We start from the raw sequence: 15,247 nt of genomic DNA, 5'->3' as shown, positions 1-15,247 counted from the left end.
TGATACCCCTGAGCAAAGTAAGGGTTCACACTTAGACTTCCATTTAGTTGGAGTGATTAGAGCTGCATGGTCAATACACATCTGTTTCCTTTCAAATATGTGCTAGTCCTGGACCAGTGCCACATAAACTTGATGTTTCCTTCTGGACTACTAAAAGATTAAAGCCTATGATGATTAAGCATTCAAATCAGTGAGCTACAGGTATATATTTAAAATAGAGCCCCATTTAGGATCCCTCCCTAGCTTATCACTTGTACTGGGTACTAAATTTAAAAGGAGCATATCAGGGAGAGGAAGAGCTGAAAAGATAAATGTAACAATACAAACAGTTCTGTAACTGCTAGAATGTTATGACAAAGGGCAGCCACCCAGCCTAACTTAATTAGCAACAATAGGGAACATGTAAACAATAGAATACAAAATGTCTTTTTAATCTTGCCACTGATAATACTGTCCACTATTTTAACTGACTGTTCTACGAGGAATTATACTGGGTGCAATGTCAACTACTAGATACGATGTCAACTACTAGATACGACGATGAGGTGTGATCAAAAAATATGGTAAATGTTTAAATTTTAAAAATTTATTACAGTAAAAGACACATTGCTATTAATCCCCGCCCAAACACTCCCCCTCTATTCAAACATACTTACCCATCGTTCTCACCACTTTCTGAAGCAGTTCTGGAAGTCCTCTTCTGTGAGTGTCTTTAGTTGCGCTGTAATGGCTGCCTCGACGGCCTGAATTGATTAAAAACATTTACCTTTCACGGTCATTTCGACTTTGCTAGAAGTCACACGGTGCCAGATCCAGTGAATAAGGTGGATGAGGACACACTGTAATGTTTTTATTTGACAGAAATTGCCATATACCAGAAGCGATGTGTGACATGGAGAGTTGTCGTGATGGAGGATGAAACCATTTGCCCATTTCATGTTAAAGCGTTGTTCGTGGTCCATTATTTATGGCACACTTTAAAACACACCTTCTCTCAACTATAGCTCACAGTCAACTGACTGCACCGAACAAGTTGAAACTTGTCACACACTGTTACTAAGGTTCAACACGTTGCTTTCGTATTGAAGATCCCTGCCTTTCCGTTGGACGGCACTCGGTGGCAGCATTTACCGTATTGTTTGATCACACCTCATATTTCTGAAAAATTCTACTACCACAAAAATCTCACAATTGAAATTTAAAATTTCTTCATCCCCTTTAATTTTCACCAGTCTGATACTTAGATTCTTTTGTAGGAAGATCCAATTTTAATATTCTATAGAATTTAACACTTCCTAATTGATGAATTCAAACGGACCCCAACCAAAATGCCAACAATTTTTCTAGAAAATGACTAATGACTTCAGAGTACATGTAGAAATGTAATCAGATGTGAATAGCCATGAAAATCCTAAAAATGAAAAGACAAAAAAAAAATCTGTCTGAATATTAGGATCTATAAAAATACAGTGAAATAGTATGGCACTGTTGTTAAAAGAGAAAAATCAATGGAATAAGAGTCCAATAATAGACTCAAGAATGTGATGGAATTTAGACATAGCACTCAGATTAGTGGAGAACAGATAGATAATTTAATAAACTATGTTGAAACAACTGGCTAGCCTTTTGCTTTTAAAAAAAAATGGCTCTCAGATATCGCCCAGACCTTTTCATCTTCTTATTAATATGGAAATTTACAACATATACTTTACACTACTGTTTCAACTGCAGATGGATCAAAATACTATAAAGTCAAAGATCTAAAATGGGTCACAAGTTAAGAAAGCTAAGCAGCTAACTAAATGTGTGAATCCAGCTTGGTGGGAATTGTAGTGAATTAGAAAATATCTGTACTTTCCCAACTTTTTGTGTGTGCACCAAGTCTGTGGGGCAAGCTGATAAAACAGATGTCTGCAGGAGAAAACCAGGTGGGAGTTCTGGAGTTCTGGTTGACTTACAGGCGGAGGGGAGTCAATACCTTAGCACACCTGAGAAGTGTTGATGACATACCACTAGGGAAGTTCTGAATCTGAAAGCTCATGTATTGTCTAAAAGACCAGTAGCTACTCAATTCTTAGTGTTTCTATACGGCAGTGCAAACCCAACATTGTTAGACCTTAAAATTTTCAAGAGAAGATGGAAGTCTAGATTGTTATGTAAAAAACGTCGGTAGATCTATCTTTTTAGAACACTGTGAGGGTCTGAACAAAGCCCATCTGTTGGCCAGATCTAGCCCACAGACCACCAACTTACAAGTTCTGATTTAAATACAAAAAAAGAAACCATTCAAGTGCCACAGAGAACACATGACATTATTTTCATAATCTTGGAGTAGGAAAGACCTATCTAAGCACAATCAAAACCAGAATGCGTAAAGGACAAGACATTTAACTACATAAAAATTTAAAAGTTTTGTGTAACTGAACATTATGAACAAGCCTAAAGACAGATGACAACAGTTTTCCCCCAGGCTCTAGCAGAATGTGGATTGTTGCAGCCTGAGTCACATGCCTTCCTCTGTGGGGGAGGAGACTGTACCATGTTTAACAACAGTACTAGAACCGTCTGGAACAGAGAAAGGGTTTCTTAAATGGACAGAAAGGGGGAGGAAGTAGGAAAATATCCAGGACAGATAAACTATCATCTATTCCTCAATAATATTAGTTGAGTAAGTTTGAGTCTACATGTCTCATACTTTAACATATTTTTTAATATCTAATAGTATAAATAAAAACTGACCAGTGATAGTAAGGATTCTTTCTGGCTATCAAATGAGTTCTTCTTAATAACTGCTTCAGACTGTGAATATGCACCCCTCAACCAACACTGGTTATGTTGTATATGCAATAAAGCAATTAATTATAAGTACAGAGTTAAGGGAGAGATGTAAAAGCCAGAAAAAGTAACTATGACAGAGTTCCCTCCTTCAAGGTTCTCCGGATAAGGTGAATTTCATTGTGATATTTGTTTCAGCACCTGCTGAATATGTTTACATTTTCCCAAATATGGACCAGTATCTTGAACACTAAATTAGGATGCTGATATAATATAACATCCGCATGTTGACAAAATGAGCTGAGACTCGGAAAGCACTAAATTTAAAGAAAAATGGAGCCAGTCTAACAGATCATGTAGAGAAAACTGAAATTTTCACACATTTTCATGCACCAGAGAGTTCATAAATTGCAAAAATGAAAAGGAGCAAATTTATTCTTTGAAAAATAGTTTTAAAAATTAAGTATCAGATCTTTGAATTATGGATTTCACAGTTACCTGTTGCCGCTGCTGTTGACTCTTTCAGTAGAAGCCATTGCTGCCAGTCAGTGGCAAGTGACAAGTCTATTCATCTGAAAGAGAAAACAGCCTGTGAATATCAGCTCTTAAGTAAACTCAGGCATGCCTGACCTGTAAGGCTTAGTGGAGACAGAACTCAAAGTTCTCATTTGAATTAGAGAATTGTTCTTCACTAACTCCCAAGTTGCATGAACAAATTGGCTAGCATATACCACACGCAAAATACCCTTTTAATAATGAGGCTGCTACTCAAAGCCTTTTCAGCAAGGAAAAAAAAATGTGCACAAGTTTATCACGAGAAGGAAGAAAGGAAATAACATTTCACCAGTGTCTACTATGTGCCAAGCATTGTGTTAAGCCCTTTTTAAAATGACATTTCATGTAAATGTACAATAGACTTTCAAGGTAAATACTAATATCCATATACTGATACCCCATTTTACAGGTAAGAAAACTAAAACTCAGTTTTAAGTAATTTGCCTGAGATAACAAGGATGTGTCAGCATCCTCATTAGAATAATAATTTAAAAAGGTAAAAGAGTATACAACAGAAAGGAAATCAACATTGACTTTACATAAAAATTCAACACTTAATGAAATTTTAAAAGTGGGCCCCAGTAAGAGCCAATCTTAAGATTTTACTTTCACTCATAAAAAGGTACTTAATTCCCCCAAACAATTCTTGAGCATTCTCTCATAACACTACTGGATTTTTTTTTTTTTAAGTTGTTATCCAACCTGGGCAGATGGCCTTGATACTATCTTGTGTATCTCTAGAAACAACCTCTCTATGGTTTAACACTATCAACAGCTGTTTCCTTTTCCCTTTCTTGTATGTGTTTGTAAATTTACTGCACTTATCCTAACTTGCTTTAAATAGTTTCTATTTTTTAAACATCCTTAAGGCAAAGAGCATGTTACTAAATTACCTTAATACAGATTTAACAAACTATTTGATACAAATGGAAACTCTACATTAAATTTGTAACAATTCTAGCCTGCTATGTTTAAGAGGCTAACAGTTACACTTTGGCTAAGGTTGCAACACTGAATATAGTCCTTCAGCTCTACTCTGACTCCTTGATAAAGTCTTTAATCTTACACTCCATGAAATGAAAATTGCTGATTTGATGATTACAATGTTTCCATATGAGTAGATATCATTTATCACTCATATCTTCTCCCCACAAAGAATGCAACATGGATGCTGCAAATATTCTAGATAAACTCCCACAAACAGAGCTCTAAGTTTTTCAGGGTCAAAAATGCTTTGGAGTTGGACACTCCTCCAACCAGCTATAGTGGCCCAAGGCAAGTTTTCTAAATTCTCCAACTCAAATCCCACCACCCCCTTACTCTCTCTTTCCCTCTCAACCACACTTTTGAGTCTCTTTCTCCCTCGTTCTCTAACCTCCTTCCCCACTTCCCTTTCTACCCCCCACACCATAATTTTCTCTCCTTTCCCCTCTAACCCTTTCTTCCCCTCCCCCACTTCTGCTGCTCTCTTACTTTCTCTTGACATTCAGGGCTGGCACACAGTAAGTGATCAATAAGATAGTAGGCATTCATTTGGGCATTCATCTTCCTAACACTGTAAAGGCTTCTGCAGAGTCTGTGATGGTGGTCCCCCAAACGACACCTCACCTGCTTGCAGCCCAGCAGTGCCCACCCTGAGGGCCAGTTGGTGGAGAGTGAGAGGGCAGTAAGGGAGGACGCAGGTTGGGCTGTTGAGGGATGCCAACCTGAGAGTGGTCGTGAGTTCCCTGTTTGATCATTTACTCACTGAGCCAACAGATATTTCCTGAGTATCTATTCTAAGCCAGATACTGAGAATAAGAGAGTGAAGGAAACAGACTCTTGCCATCACTGAGTGCATAAACTACAGGAGGTAAAAAAAAACCAAAACACAGTATCCACATGCTAAATATTAAAAGGTGCTATAGAGAAAAACAAAGAGAAAGTATAGAGTGCCAGGGAGGACATAAAGTAAGGTGTTGCAATTTCATGTAGGGTGATCAAAGAATGTACTATTTGAGCAGACTTAAAGGAAAGTGAGGAGCAAGCCATGCAGATCTATAGTGAAAAACGGTCCTAGAACTCTGGTGAAAATAATGTGTCAGTGTAGGTTCATCAATAATAACAAGTGCAGGGGCCAGCCCGGTGGCTCAGGCGGTTGGAGCTCCGTGCTCCTCACTCCAAAGGCTGCCAGTTCGATTCCCACAAGGGCCAGTGGGCTCTCAACCACAAGGATTTGATTCCTCGAGTCCCACAAGGGATGGTGGGCAGAGCCCCCTGCAACTAACAACTGCAACTGAACCTGGAGCTGAGCTGCGCCCTCCACAACTATGATTGAAAGGACAACTTGACTGGAAAAAGTCCTGGAAGTACACACTGTTCCCCAATAATGTCCTCTTCCCCTTCCCCAATAAAAATCTTTAAAAAAAGAAAAAATAATAATAACAACGAGTACATTAGTCAAGTGGGAAATGCTGATTATGGGGGAAGCTGTACATGTGTGGGGAAAGGGAAATCTATGGGAAATCTCTGTACCTTAGGCTCAATTTTTCTGTCAATCTAAAAGTGTTAAAATAAAAAATTCTATTAAAAAAAATGGTCCTGCAGACTGACAAAGCCAAGACTGAGTCAACCGAACCCATGGGTGTCATCATTGGCTTGTTGGGTGGTGGGTAGTGTACAAAGTGAAAGAGACATATTTTCTGAGGGATCTGGTCCCTGGGGACAGTCAGGGACTTGTCTGGGCAATTCAAATTCACAGCTTTGCTGGAAGGCACAATTCTTTCCACAGAGGCAGGGGCAAGGAGGCTGCATCACCAGATTATGCACTATCTCAGGTATATCTCACAGAAAGACCTAATTCAGCCTATGAAAAGCTGTTTAGGTGCTGATGCGTGATTTGCTCGGCTGTATGCAGTAGTCACGCAACTCAGATATAAGGTCAGGTTAGAATGGAGGCCTGTTGCGGTCAGGAAAGTATTATCCTAAACCACTGCTAAGAAAGGAAATACTATATGTTTCAGTTTAGTAATTCTTCAAAGAATTTTTCTTAAAAATATTCACATATCTACAAGAGGGTATGTGCAATAAAATATTGTTTATAATAGTAAGAAAACTGGTGACAACCTGATATATACCAACACAGAAGTGACTAATTAGGATACATCACGAGATGCGACGTAACATCAAAAGAGAATAGGTTTATCCAAACAAGATGTTGAACAAAATGCATGATATGAGACACTTTGTTTAAAAAGAAAACGCTTCAAACAAAAATAAATTTTAAAAACAAAACAAAAGAAAATGCTTCATTACGTTTGTGCACACACAGATACCACACTGTTAGTAGCAGCTTCTCTGAAAAGGGGCACTTCCACCTTTGATTCTGTATGCTGAGTCCATTACTACCTGTGTAAATAAACGTTTTTTCCTCCAAATATGGATGTTGAGGGGAAAGTGTACTGGCCTATAAATAAATATTAAAATCAGAAGGTCTTCCTGAAGTTCTCATACATTTTTATATTATTTTTACTAGATTATAAACACAAAATGGGATAATAAATGGGGAACAGTTTAAAATCCTCCTATTAAAAATAGCAGGGACAATAATTCCAGCTTGGCTCTCTTTAAAAATGGAGTAGCGCTGTATAGCAGAGTGAGCAAGTGGTTCACATGAGACCAGTGATCCCTTTGGGCAAATTAAGCCCTACCCGCCTCAGTGTTCCCCTCTGTAAAAGGGGAAATAGCCTATTTTACAGTTACCGAGAAGAGTCAATGATATAATCCAGCTAAAATGCCTAGCACACGGAGACATCATAGGCATTCAATACACAGCAGCTCTTTTTATTTCAGTCAGCAATGTCTACATTAAATGTTATGTACGTGAAACAAACTATGTTTCACTTAGGAATGCCCCTTGCCAGGTCTATTTGAGTGAACTTTCTACAGTCCTTCCAGTCTCTTGCAATGCAAATTTATTTAGAAATAAAAATGTCATATATATTAAACTGCTTTTCTCCTCAAAATAGGTAAAATAATTCAAATTTAAAAATATATATATATTTTAGTTTCATAGACATGCATAGCATACACATATATATAATTACAAGGAAGGAAAAAGGGGAAGGAGGAATTTAAAACATGATTCAGGACATTTTCAATTATTCTGCTGTGGTCTTTCAGTGCTTCCAAAACCTAGCCCATTCAAGAACACTTCCCCTCAGGAGTCTTTATGATGTATGCTGGTTAAAAGGCTGCTTTGCACCCTGCTACCACTACATCACAAGAAAATCACTGTTCTCTAAGGTTTCAGCTTTCTCATCAGTAATACAGGGCTTGTTATAAAGCTACGGGTTGTTGTAAGGTTAAATAAAATGTTTGGGATATTTCTAGCACAATGGTAAGCAGTCAATAAATGGTAATCATTGTTGTCCTGGTTATTTTTCTGCCAAGCAAAGCACATGCTCAGGAGAATCCATACATTAGAGAAGCTTCGCAAATGCGTGGACCATAGCAAAGCAGGTCTCCAAGTCCCGTGACCATGACCCAGTTTCCAAAGGAGAATACGAGGAAAAGAATTCGGCCTGGAGGCCAGAGGCTGCCTGGACTTGTCAGGAGTCCCTGGTCAGATTTACTTCCCTTCCCCTTCCCCACATGTCCCCTCCAGGGACAACAGTCTCTTGGTAACAGGCGATGTGTCATGGGTGAGTCACTGGTCATACACTCTGTTTTCATCGGAATTCTCCAGAACTCTACCCCCAGCAGATCATAATCTCCCAGAGGCCTCACACTGACCAGATCACCTACAGTTCCTTCAGCTTTCCACTGCCATGTGGAGCCCACGAGCTTAGAAAGCCATAATGGGACACGATTTCCCCAGCTATCTCTTCTGCACTTCAAATCTTTGTTCACGGGGGCTCCGGAACTACTCCCAACTCAAACACACACCCCCATATCTTGTTGGCTCCCTCTCCTCCTTCGGGTCGCAGCTCAATGATACTTTCTCGGAGAGGCCTTCCCTGATTACAACAGCTAACATAGCACTGTTCATTCCTCAGCCACAACCTCCCACCGAACCCCTCTCGATGCCATCATGCAGGAGTGTATCTTGCTGTAAGAAACAGCTGCTTAATTAATAGAGGTTTGCATTTCTCCTATATTAAGTCTAGAAGACAGCAGCTACTGGTATAGCTTCAGCTGTTCAATAAGGACATCGGAACTCTGTCTCTTTCTGCTGGGCCATATTCAGCATGTCGTCTTTACACTTGTCATCTCCTGGTACAAAAAGGTTGCTGCCCTAACCCCGACATCTTATCTATATTCTAGGCAGGAAGAAGATGAGAAGAGGTTGGTGTGGCTATGCCTCCTTCTGTCAGGAAAGCAAAATCCTTCCCCAAAACCTTGGCTATCAAAAAACCAGAACTAGGTCATGTGTCCTCGAGCTGCAAGGGGAGGCAGAAAAATCAGGGTACAAATTGTCATCACTGGCTGAGAACAAACACGATCTATTACCTGAGGCTGGATACAATGTAGTCCTACACACAATTAAGGTTCTCTTAGCAACAACAACAACAAAACGGGAACGGGCATTGGGTAAGAAAATAAGTGTTGGCCACACATCTTTTCATAATATTTATCCACTATCTGAAATTAACTGATGCTAAATAGACAAATGTTAATTGTCTGTATTTCCTCAACTGAATGCAAGCTCCAGGTCCAGCTTTACCTATATATCCCCAGTGTCTATATTTTAAAATATTTGACTGTCAACTTTCTCACAGTTGGCAGGTGTTACAGGCACTGGAAAATAGTGAGCATAGTTTAGGTTATGGTATTGCACCAAATTATCCCACAAATCTCAGTGGCTCGACAGAACAGAGAATTATTTCATGCTCATTGTTTATGTCCACTGCATCTTGGTGTGCTGGGGTACGGAGGAGGGTAGGGAGCTTTTCTCCATTGAGAAACCCAAGCTGTTGGAAGTTACACTATCTGGAAATGAGGCCTCACGGTTTCCTGTAAGAAGAGAGAGTTGGAGGGTCTCCGAAGAGGCACTTAAATGCGTCAGCGCAGATATACACATTACTCCTCCAGACAGCCCACTGGACAGAAGGAGTCACAGAATTCTGGGTAACCACATGGAAGTGGAGAAACATGGGAGAGCACATGAATATTAGTAGTAAATGTTTCTGCCTCACTCCCCGGGGAATGGTAAAATAACATATGATGCATTATCCCCAATTAAGAATTTCGACCCATTAAAGAAGTTTCTTGGAACAAACTCAAAGTTAGGGATACTCAGTAAATCAATTATTTCACTTATAAGGCAATACTTATCATTTAAAAAACATATTTTTTCCTCCAGGAGTAATAATACGAAATATTTATGTAGCACTTATGATCTGATCCAAGTACTTGCCAAATCTTAGTACCTTTAATCTACCCAACTATCCAATAAGGGAGACATTATTATATTGTCAGCCCCACTTTATAAGGGAAAGGAAAAGTGCTGGGAGCCAGTCTCCATGGGTCTACGGCATTGGTGCACATTGCACCGAGTGCTGTTGCTCCAGACAATCTTTAAGGATGCCTGTATAGAGAACAGCCTCGAAAAAGAGACAGTGTCTCCTTCTAGAGCAAAGGGCAGCATGTTTACCGTCCAGTATCATCAAGATAATGTATCCTTTGGAGCAAAGGCAAGCATGCCTACTGCCCATTATAAAAGACTGGGATTCCCAAAACTCAGGAGTCCTCTCCGTAATGCAACCCAGTCTGCAGGTGTCACCTGGCTCTCTTCGCATGTCCCTTTGGAAATGGAGACTTAGGGAACCCGTGTAAGAAAATCTTGATACTCTGGCTACAGCTATTACGATGAGTAATAAACTCATTCCCAGGAGTCCATGAAACTGTGGCCAGATAACCTTGTTAGCTTGAAAGGAGGGTAAATTCTCAGAGCCTTCACAGTTTTAAAAACAGGTTCCTTGCCTAAGGTCTGACAGCTAAGTAGTGGCATATCCAAGATTCAAGTCCAAGCTATCTGGCTGAGAAACCACACTGTTAAATTCTCTTACACTCCAGTTCTCAGTGTAATTCCAGTACTAGCAGCATCCACATCACCTGCGAACCTGTTACAAATGCAAATTCTTGGGCATTACCCCAGATGTACTGAATCAGAAACTTACATGGGGGTGGGGGCTGGCGAGACACAGCTGTGTTTTAACAAGCCTTCCAGGAGATTCCGATGCTTATTATAAGTCCGAGAACCACTGCTATGCTGCATGTATTTACCAAACCTACCAGATTGAAGGAAATGGGATGGGTCTATCCTGATTTATATAGGGCTGGGAACTGAATTTCATAACTTGAGCAACAGAGTTGAAGCACAAAGGGAGATGATTCATAAGCCCTTGCGTTTCATTTTTAGGAAGGTAAGAGTCTTTATCTGGTATAAATAAACACCACGTTTATTTAAATACCACGTCTGTTTAATAGATTTGCATATTTTCCTCCGGAGTCACAAGTATATGTCCAGAATGCTAAATGAAAATACCTCCTTTTTCATTCCCATAATAATCAGAAAGAATTACTTAGCCAAGGAGAAACACTATTTATATTTTAGAGTCAAGCTGTAATTCTTGAAAAACAGGAAACCACATATCAACCCAGCCAACACAGTGTACCGTAGTAGAAAGGGCACCAGGCTTTGAGTCAGTCAAGTTACTTCTTCAACTCAATTTCCTGATTTTAAAATGGAAAATGAACTCCAACTTCAGAGTTACAATTAGACTCAAATGATATGTCATATGCAAGCCATTGGTAAACAAACAGCTTTTGTGCTACAGGAATGTCAACTCCCCCTAAATGGGCTCCGTTTCTTTCTTTCTCACGGGGCCATCACAGTTTCTCCAGTGCTTAGAGTTCTGTCTGGCACAGAGAAGATGCTCAATACTTATGAGGTATTAGGAATGAATATGAGGTATGCATGATGTAATTGATTCCTCTGGGCTCCACTTGTCACAATAACCACAGTCTTTTAATAGGAGAAAGTCACTCTAATAAGAAACCCTTAGTCATGTTTAAAATGGGCCAGATAATTTAAGAAAATCAGCTGATTTTCTTCCCCTGGAGAACACTAGTGAAGGAGTTCTGTCCTAAGGCCTAAGGCAGAAACTGCTCCAGTATTAGCAACCTTGATGATGGCTTCACGGCCTCATGGTTTCAAGTCTACAACAAACTGTTGTGCACATATAAACGGTCAAAAATAAAGGATGTGCACCGACAGATAACTACATGTTACACACGTATTTCTGCACTGGGGTAGAATTTTAATACATGGATTACAGGCTTTATGTAATCTATTTTAATAAAATCTGAGACTTAATTCAGCAAATATTAAATAAACTACAACTGTTGTATAAAAGAGAGACTGCTAGAAAACCACACCAATTAAATATCATTTGGGAACAGAAACTATTGTTGAATTTATAATTTAATGAGGGAAATACAATTTTTTACAAAAACTTTTGTATACTTGCGGTACATGCAGTTCCTTTATTTGTACTCTTTCCAACATACTTTCTCAATCTCCTGAAAAATTAGTTAACGGTCTAGTCTTGAAATAGGGGAACTTTGGGCTTTTAGCTTCAACAGTCATATCTAAGATATCAAATGAATTCAAGTTGAAAGACAGTTTTCAGTGTAGGGCTTTAACAGTAAGAATAATATTCCTGCTATGTTGCCGTACCTTAAGAGACATCTGCAGGGTATATTGTTCCCTGTGTATGTCTTACAATGATCCAAATATTTATATGTAAATTAGCTCTACCTTTTAAAATGTGAAAGCATAAATCCATCTCAAGATTTGGAACTGGTAACTAACTTCAGAAAGGATTATGCACATTTGTTTTGAGCACAAATTAGAGTTGAGCATGGAAATCCTTTCACTTATTTCTTTAAAAATATTGAAAAAAGTTTGCCTTTTCTAAGCTTGATGTTTTTACCCATCTTTTCAACTCCCAAGGCAATATAACTTCAACTGATCACATGGCCACAGTGATTTGCAGAGGTTCCTCATAAAGATGCAACTCATATATAAGTATCGTATGTTGAACAGTACGCTTCCAAATTTAATCCAAACCCCAATTAAGCAAGTATCTTAGTCAATAAAAAAAAGTAACAGTTCAACCAACTCCTTACAAAATTCAGTTAAAGCAGATCAGAAACAGAAGACAGCGAGTTTAATGTAATCTAACTACTTACTGTCTTATAACCCCAGTGAAACAGTGACTTCTGGTGGCAAACAATGCACGCTATTCTCCATCTGGTAGGAGAAATGTTTATAATCACTTGGGCTTTACTCTTCCCATAAATCCTGTCTCTGGAAGATTGTTGAATTCTAATTTAACACATTATGATTCTTTGAAATTGCATTTTTACAAAGTTGAAGAGTTTGTAAGCAAATGACAAATGCCAAAGACACTACAGAAACTCAACTGCTACAGTAAATGAAACAGACATATTAACTCTGATGTGTTACACTTCATTTTCTTCCTGCAAGTGGAAAGCAAAGAATTCATGGTAATATACCTGCAAGTACCACATCCCCAGTCTCATAATCCCTGTAAGTTATATTTAGAAAAAGAAAAGAAAGGGGCGGGGTGTCCCCAATAGCAAAACTCATTTTTTTTGCAATGCCTTGTATCCCACTCTTCAACACCTCTTTGTCTTAATGTGATCAAGTCTTTCCCAAAACCTTTCCTTGATTCCCTCTCTCCTAAATGAGCAGAACTCAAATTGGTTTTCCTAGTTTTAAGTAGTAGTTATCTATTCTCTTGCTTTCTCTCCTAGTCTCCCTTCATTCTCTTGGGTCATTTATCCTTTAGTTCTCTCCATTCCTTTTCTGCATGTTTATCTTCAAATAAAATACTTTCCAACACTGGCAAGAGACACCATCTTTAAATTAAAGCACGCAAACCATCCAGAATTTTCAACTCTCCTGCGAATTTATTTCCAGAATCTCTACTCAAGGAATCCTTTCCACTAAAGATGAAAGGCAAGCTAAGGAAATACATTAGACAGAGGAAGTAAACATTGAAACGGGGCCATGCCTAGGTATTCTTAAGCCTGTCAGCAGAACTAGACTCCTGTGTCCCAAAGTCTTTCTTTTATGTGCTTTCTATCTCCACCCGGAATTTGACACCACGTGGGTCTGGGAGAGGTATTCCACTGACGCCTACCTTCCACAGCTCTGCAAGGTCTTGCCCTGAAATAATCTCGCACAAGGAAAATCCCCACAACTCTCAGGCCACTCCCTCGCCTGACGTTTCTGTGCCTCAATTATTGAGCTCTGCTCACTCTCCAACTATCCTAGAGAACACTGTCTTCGCCTTAATTTACCGTTTCGCCTTGAAGGTTTAAAATCTGTCTGGTTCCTCGACGGTATATCATAGCCCTCGCATGCCGCCAACAACGTGCACCAACATGGTTAAAATGACCCCATCCCACCTTTAAAATACAAAACATTCCCTGTGAGTCCCCCCCACGCCAACAGACCCAGGCTCCAGGAATTTTCAGAAACATGTCCACCTTCAAAGCCAAGGGTCTTCCTGGGACAACTTACATAACAATATGGGGGTGTGGAAACTCCTAGAAGACAAACTGAGTTCGGGACCCTCGAGGAGCTCTCGCAGCTTCATTAACTACCGTTACCTTAAGGTAAAGTATGATTCATACGACCCTCCATTTCCTGTCCCTTTTACTTTGCCCACCCCGGCGCTTGCAAGGTTGGAGGGCTCTCATCCGGCAGTCACAGAGGATCAGACACCAAAGAGAAAATTACCAAGAGAAATTAACCAGTCCCACGCTCCGCAGGCGCCGCCTCCCCGGGCCCCAGGAGCAAGTCTCAGAGGTACCTCCAACTTTTCCCCTCCCTCTCGAGAGTCTGCGGACCACCACAAGCGCCTGCCTCTCAATCACAATTAGCTGGGACTGGAACCACTAATCTCTCTATACTAGACGCAAGGGGGAGGGGTGACAATGCCGGGAAGAGGGGGGCTCGGGATAGAGAAGAGAAAAGCTCCGCTTGCACCCCCCCCCACCCCGAAACTTCTGGGACTCTTCTATTACGCAACCCTGGGACCAGGTTCAAACAACGGAACATCTTTCCGCAAGATGCGGGGCGCTCCGGCAAGATGTCTGGTTTTGGGGGGACAGGAGCGAGTGAGAAGGATGGGTTTCTCCGTGTGGTCCCTTCCCCGGTTTTTCTAGACGATACCTGCTGCGTATTTGCACGTAAGGGCGGTGCTAGCTAGCTCCGCGTCGTCTACGCCCGCTCTCCCTGAAGGTTCCCACCGGAAAAGTGGGCAGGCCAGCCACTTGAGTCAGCGTGCTGGGAATCCGGCAGCCAGGCGGGGGAGAGCCTGGGCTTCCCAGAAATCAGCGGAGGTGGTTCGGGGCCAGGCTGACACCCAGCCCGGGGAGCGCAGGACTGCGCTTACCTTCCAGACCCTGGGTCCTCCAGTCTTGGGGGCCTTGCGCCCTCACCGCCTCCGCCCTCCCCTGACCTGTTGCGGTGGGGAAGGGGCACGCACCCTGCGGTGCGGAGAGCGCAGGGCACCGTGTCCTCCCGGGGCTCAGCGGCGGCTCACGCACTCCGGGGGCGACTGTGACGCGCGCAAGCCGCGGCCGAGTGCGCACTCGACCGCTCCGGGTTCACAGGCTCCGAGCGCCTGTCGCCCCACAACGCCCGGGAGGCGAGGCCACGCCCTCCGCGGGAGGCCCCGCCCTCCCCCGCTCCGCCCTGCCCACGCCCTCTAGCTGGCGCCACCAAAATGGTGAGGAACCTGGCGGCCCTCCGCTGGAGACCGTTGGGAGGATGGAGGGGGAGCAGCAGCTCTGGATGAATACAGCAGTGACAGCACCCGCAGCGTGGGTCACCCTG

General features: G+C 41.3%; 1 protein-coding gene across 4 annotated transcripts in view; it reads right to left on the bottom strand.

Moving 5' to 3' along the window:
- AFF1 (ALF transcription elongation factor 1) overlaps positions 1-15,039 on the bottom strand; it is a 172,310-nt gene extending 157,271 nt beyond the window's left edge. For 2 of the 4 annotated variants that reach the window (XM_033105974.1, XM_033105978.1), the window contains exons 1-2: positions 14,805-15,039; positions 3,274-3,347 (exon numbers count right to left, since the gene is read on the bottom strand). In XM_033105974.1, the coding sequence (XP_032961865.1) occupies positions 3,274-3,311 (38 nt within the window). In that variant the 5' untranslated portion in view covers positions 3,312-3,347; positions 14,805-15,039. Of the gene's footprint in view, positions 1-3,273; positions 3,348-14,581; positions 14,714-14,804 lie in introns of those variants that run through there. The other 2 variants (XM_033105976.1, XM_033105975.1) reach the window with 2 other exon arrangements.
- Between the last annotated feature and the right edge of the window lie 208 nt (positions 15,040-15,247).

The sequence above is a fragment of the Rhinolophus ferrumequinum genome, chromosome 5 (genome assembly GCF_004115265.2).
Source record: "Rhinolophus ferrumequinum isolate MPI-CBG mRhiFer1 chromosome 5, mRhiFer1_v1.p, whole genome shotgun sequence".
NCBI lineage: Eukaryota > Metazoa > Chordata > Mammalia > Chiroptera > Rhinolophidae > Rhinolophus > Rhinolophus ferrumequinum.
This window is presented reverse-complemented; position numbering and strand designations above follow the sequence as displayed.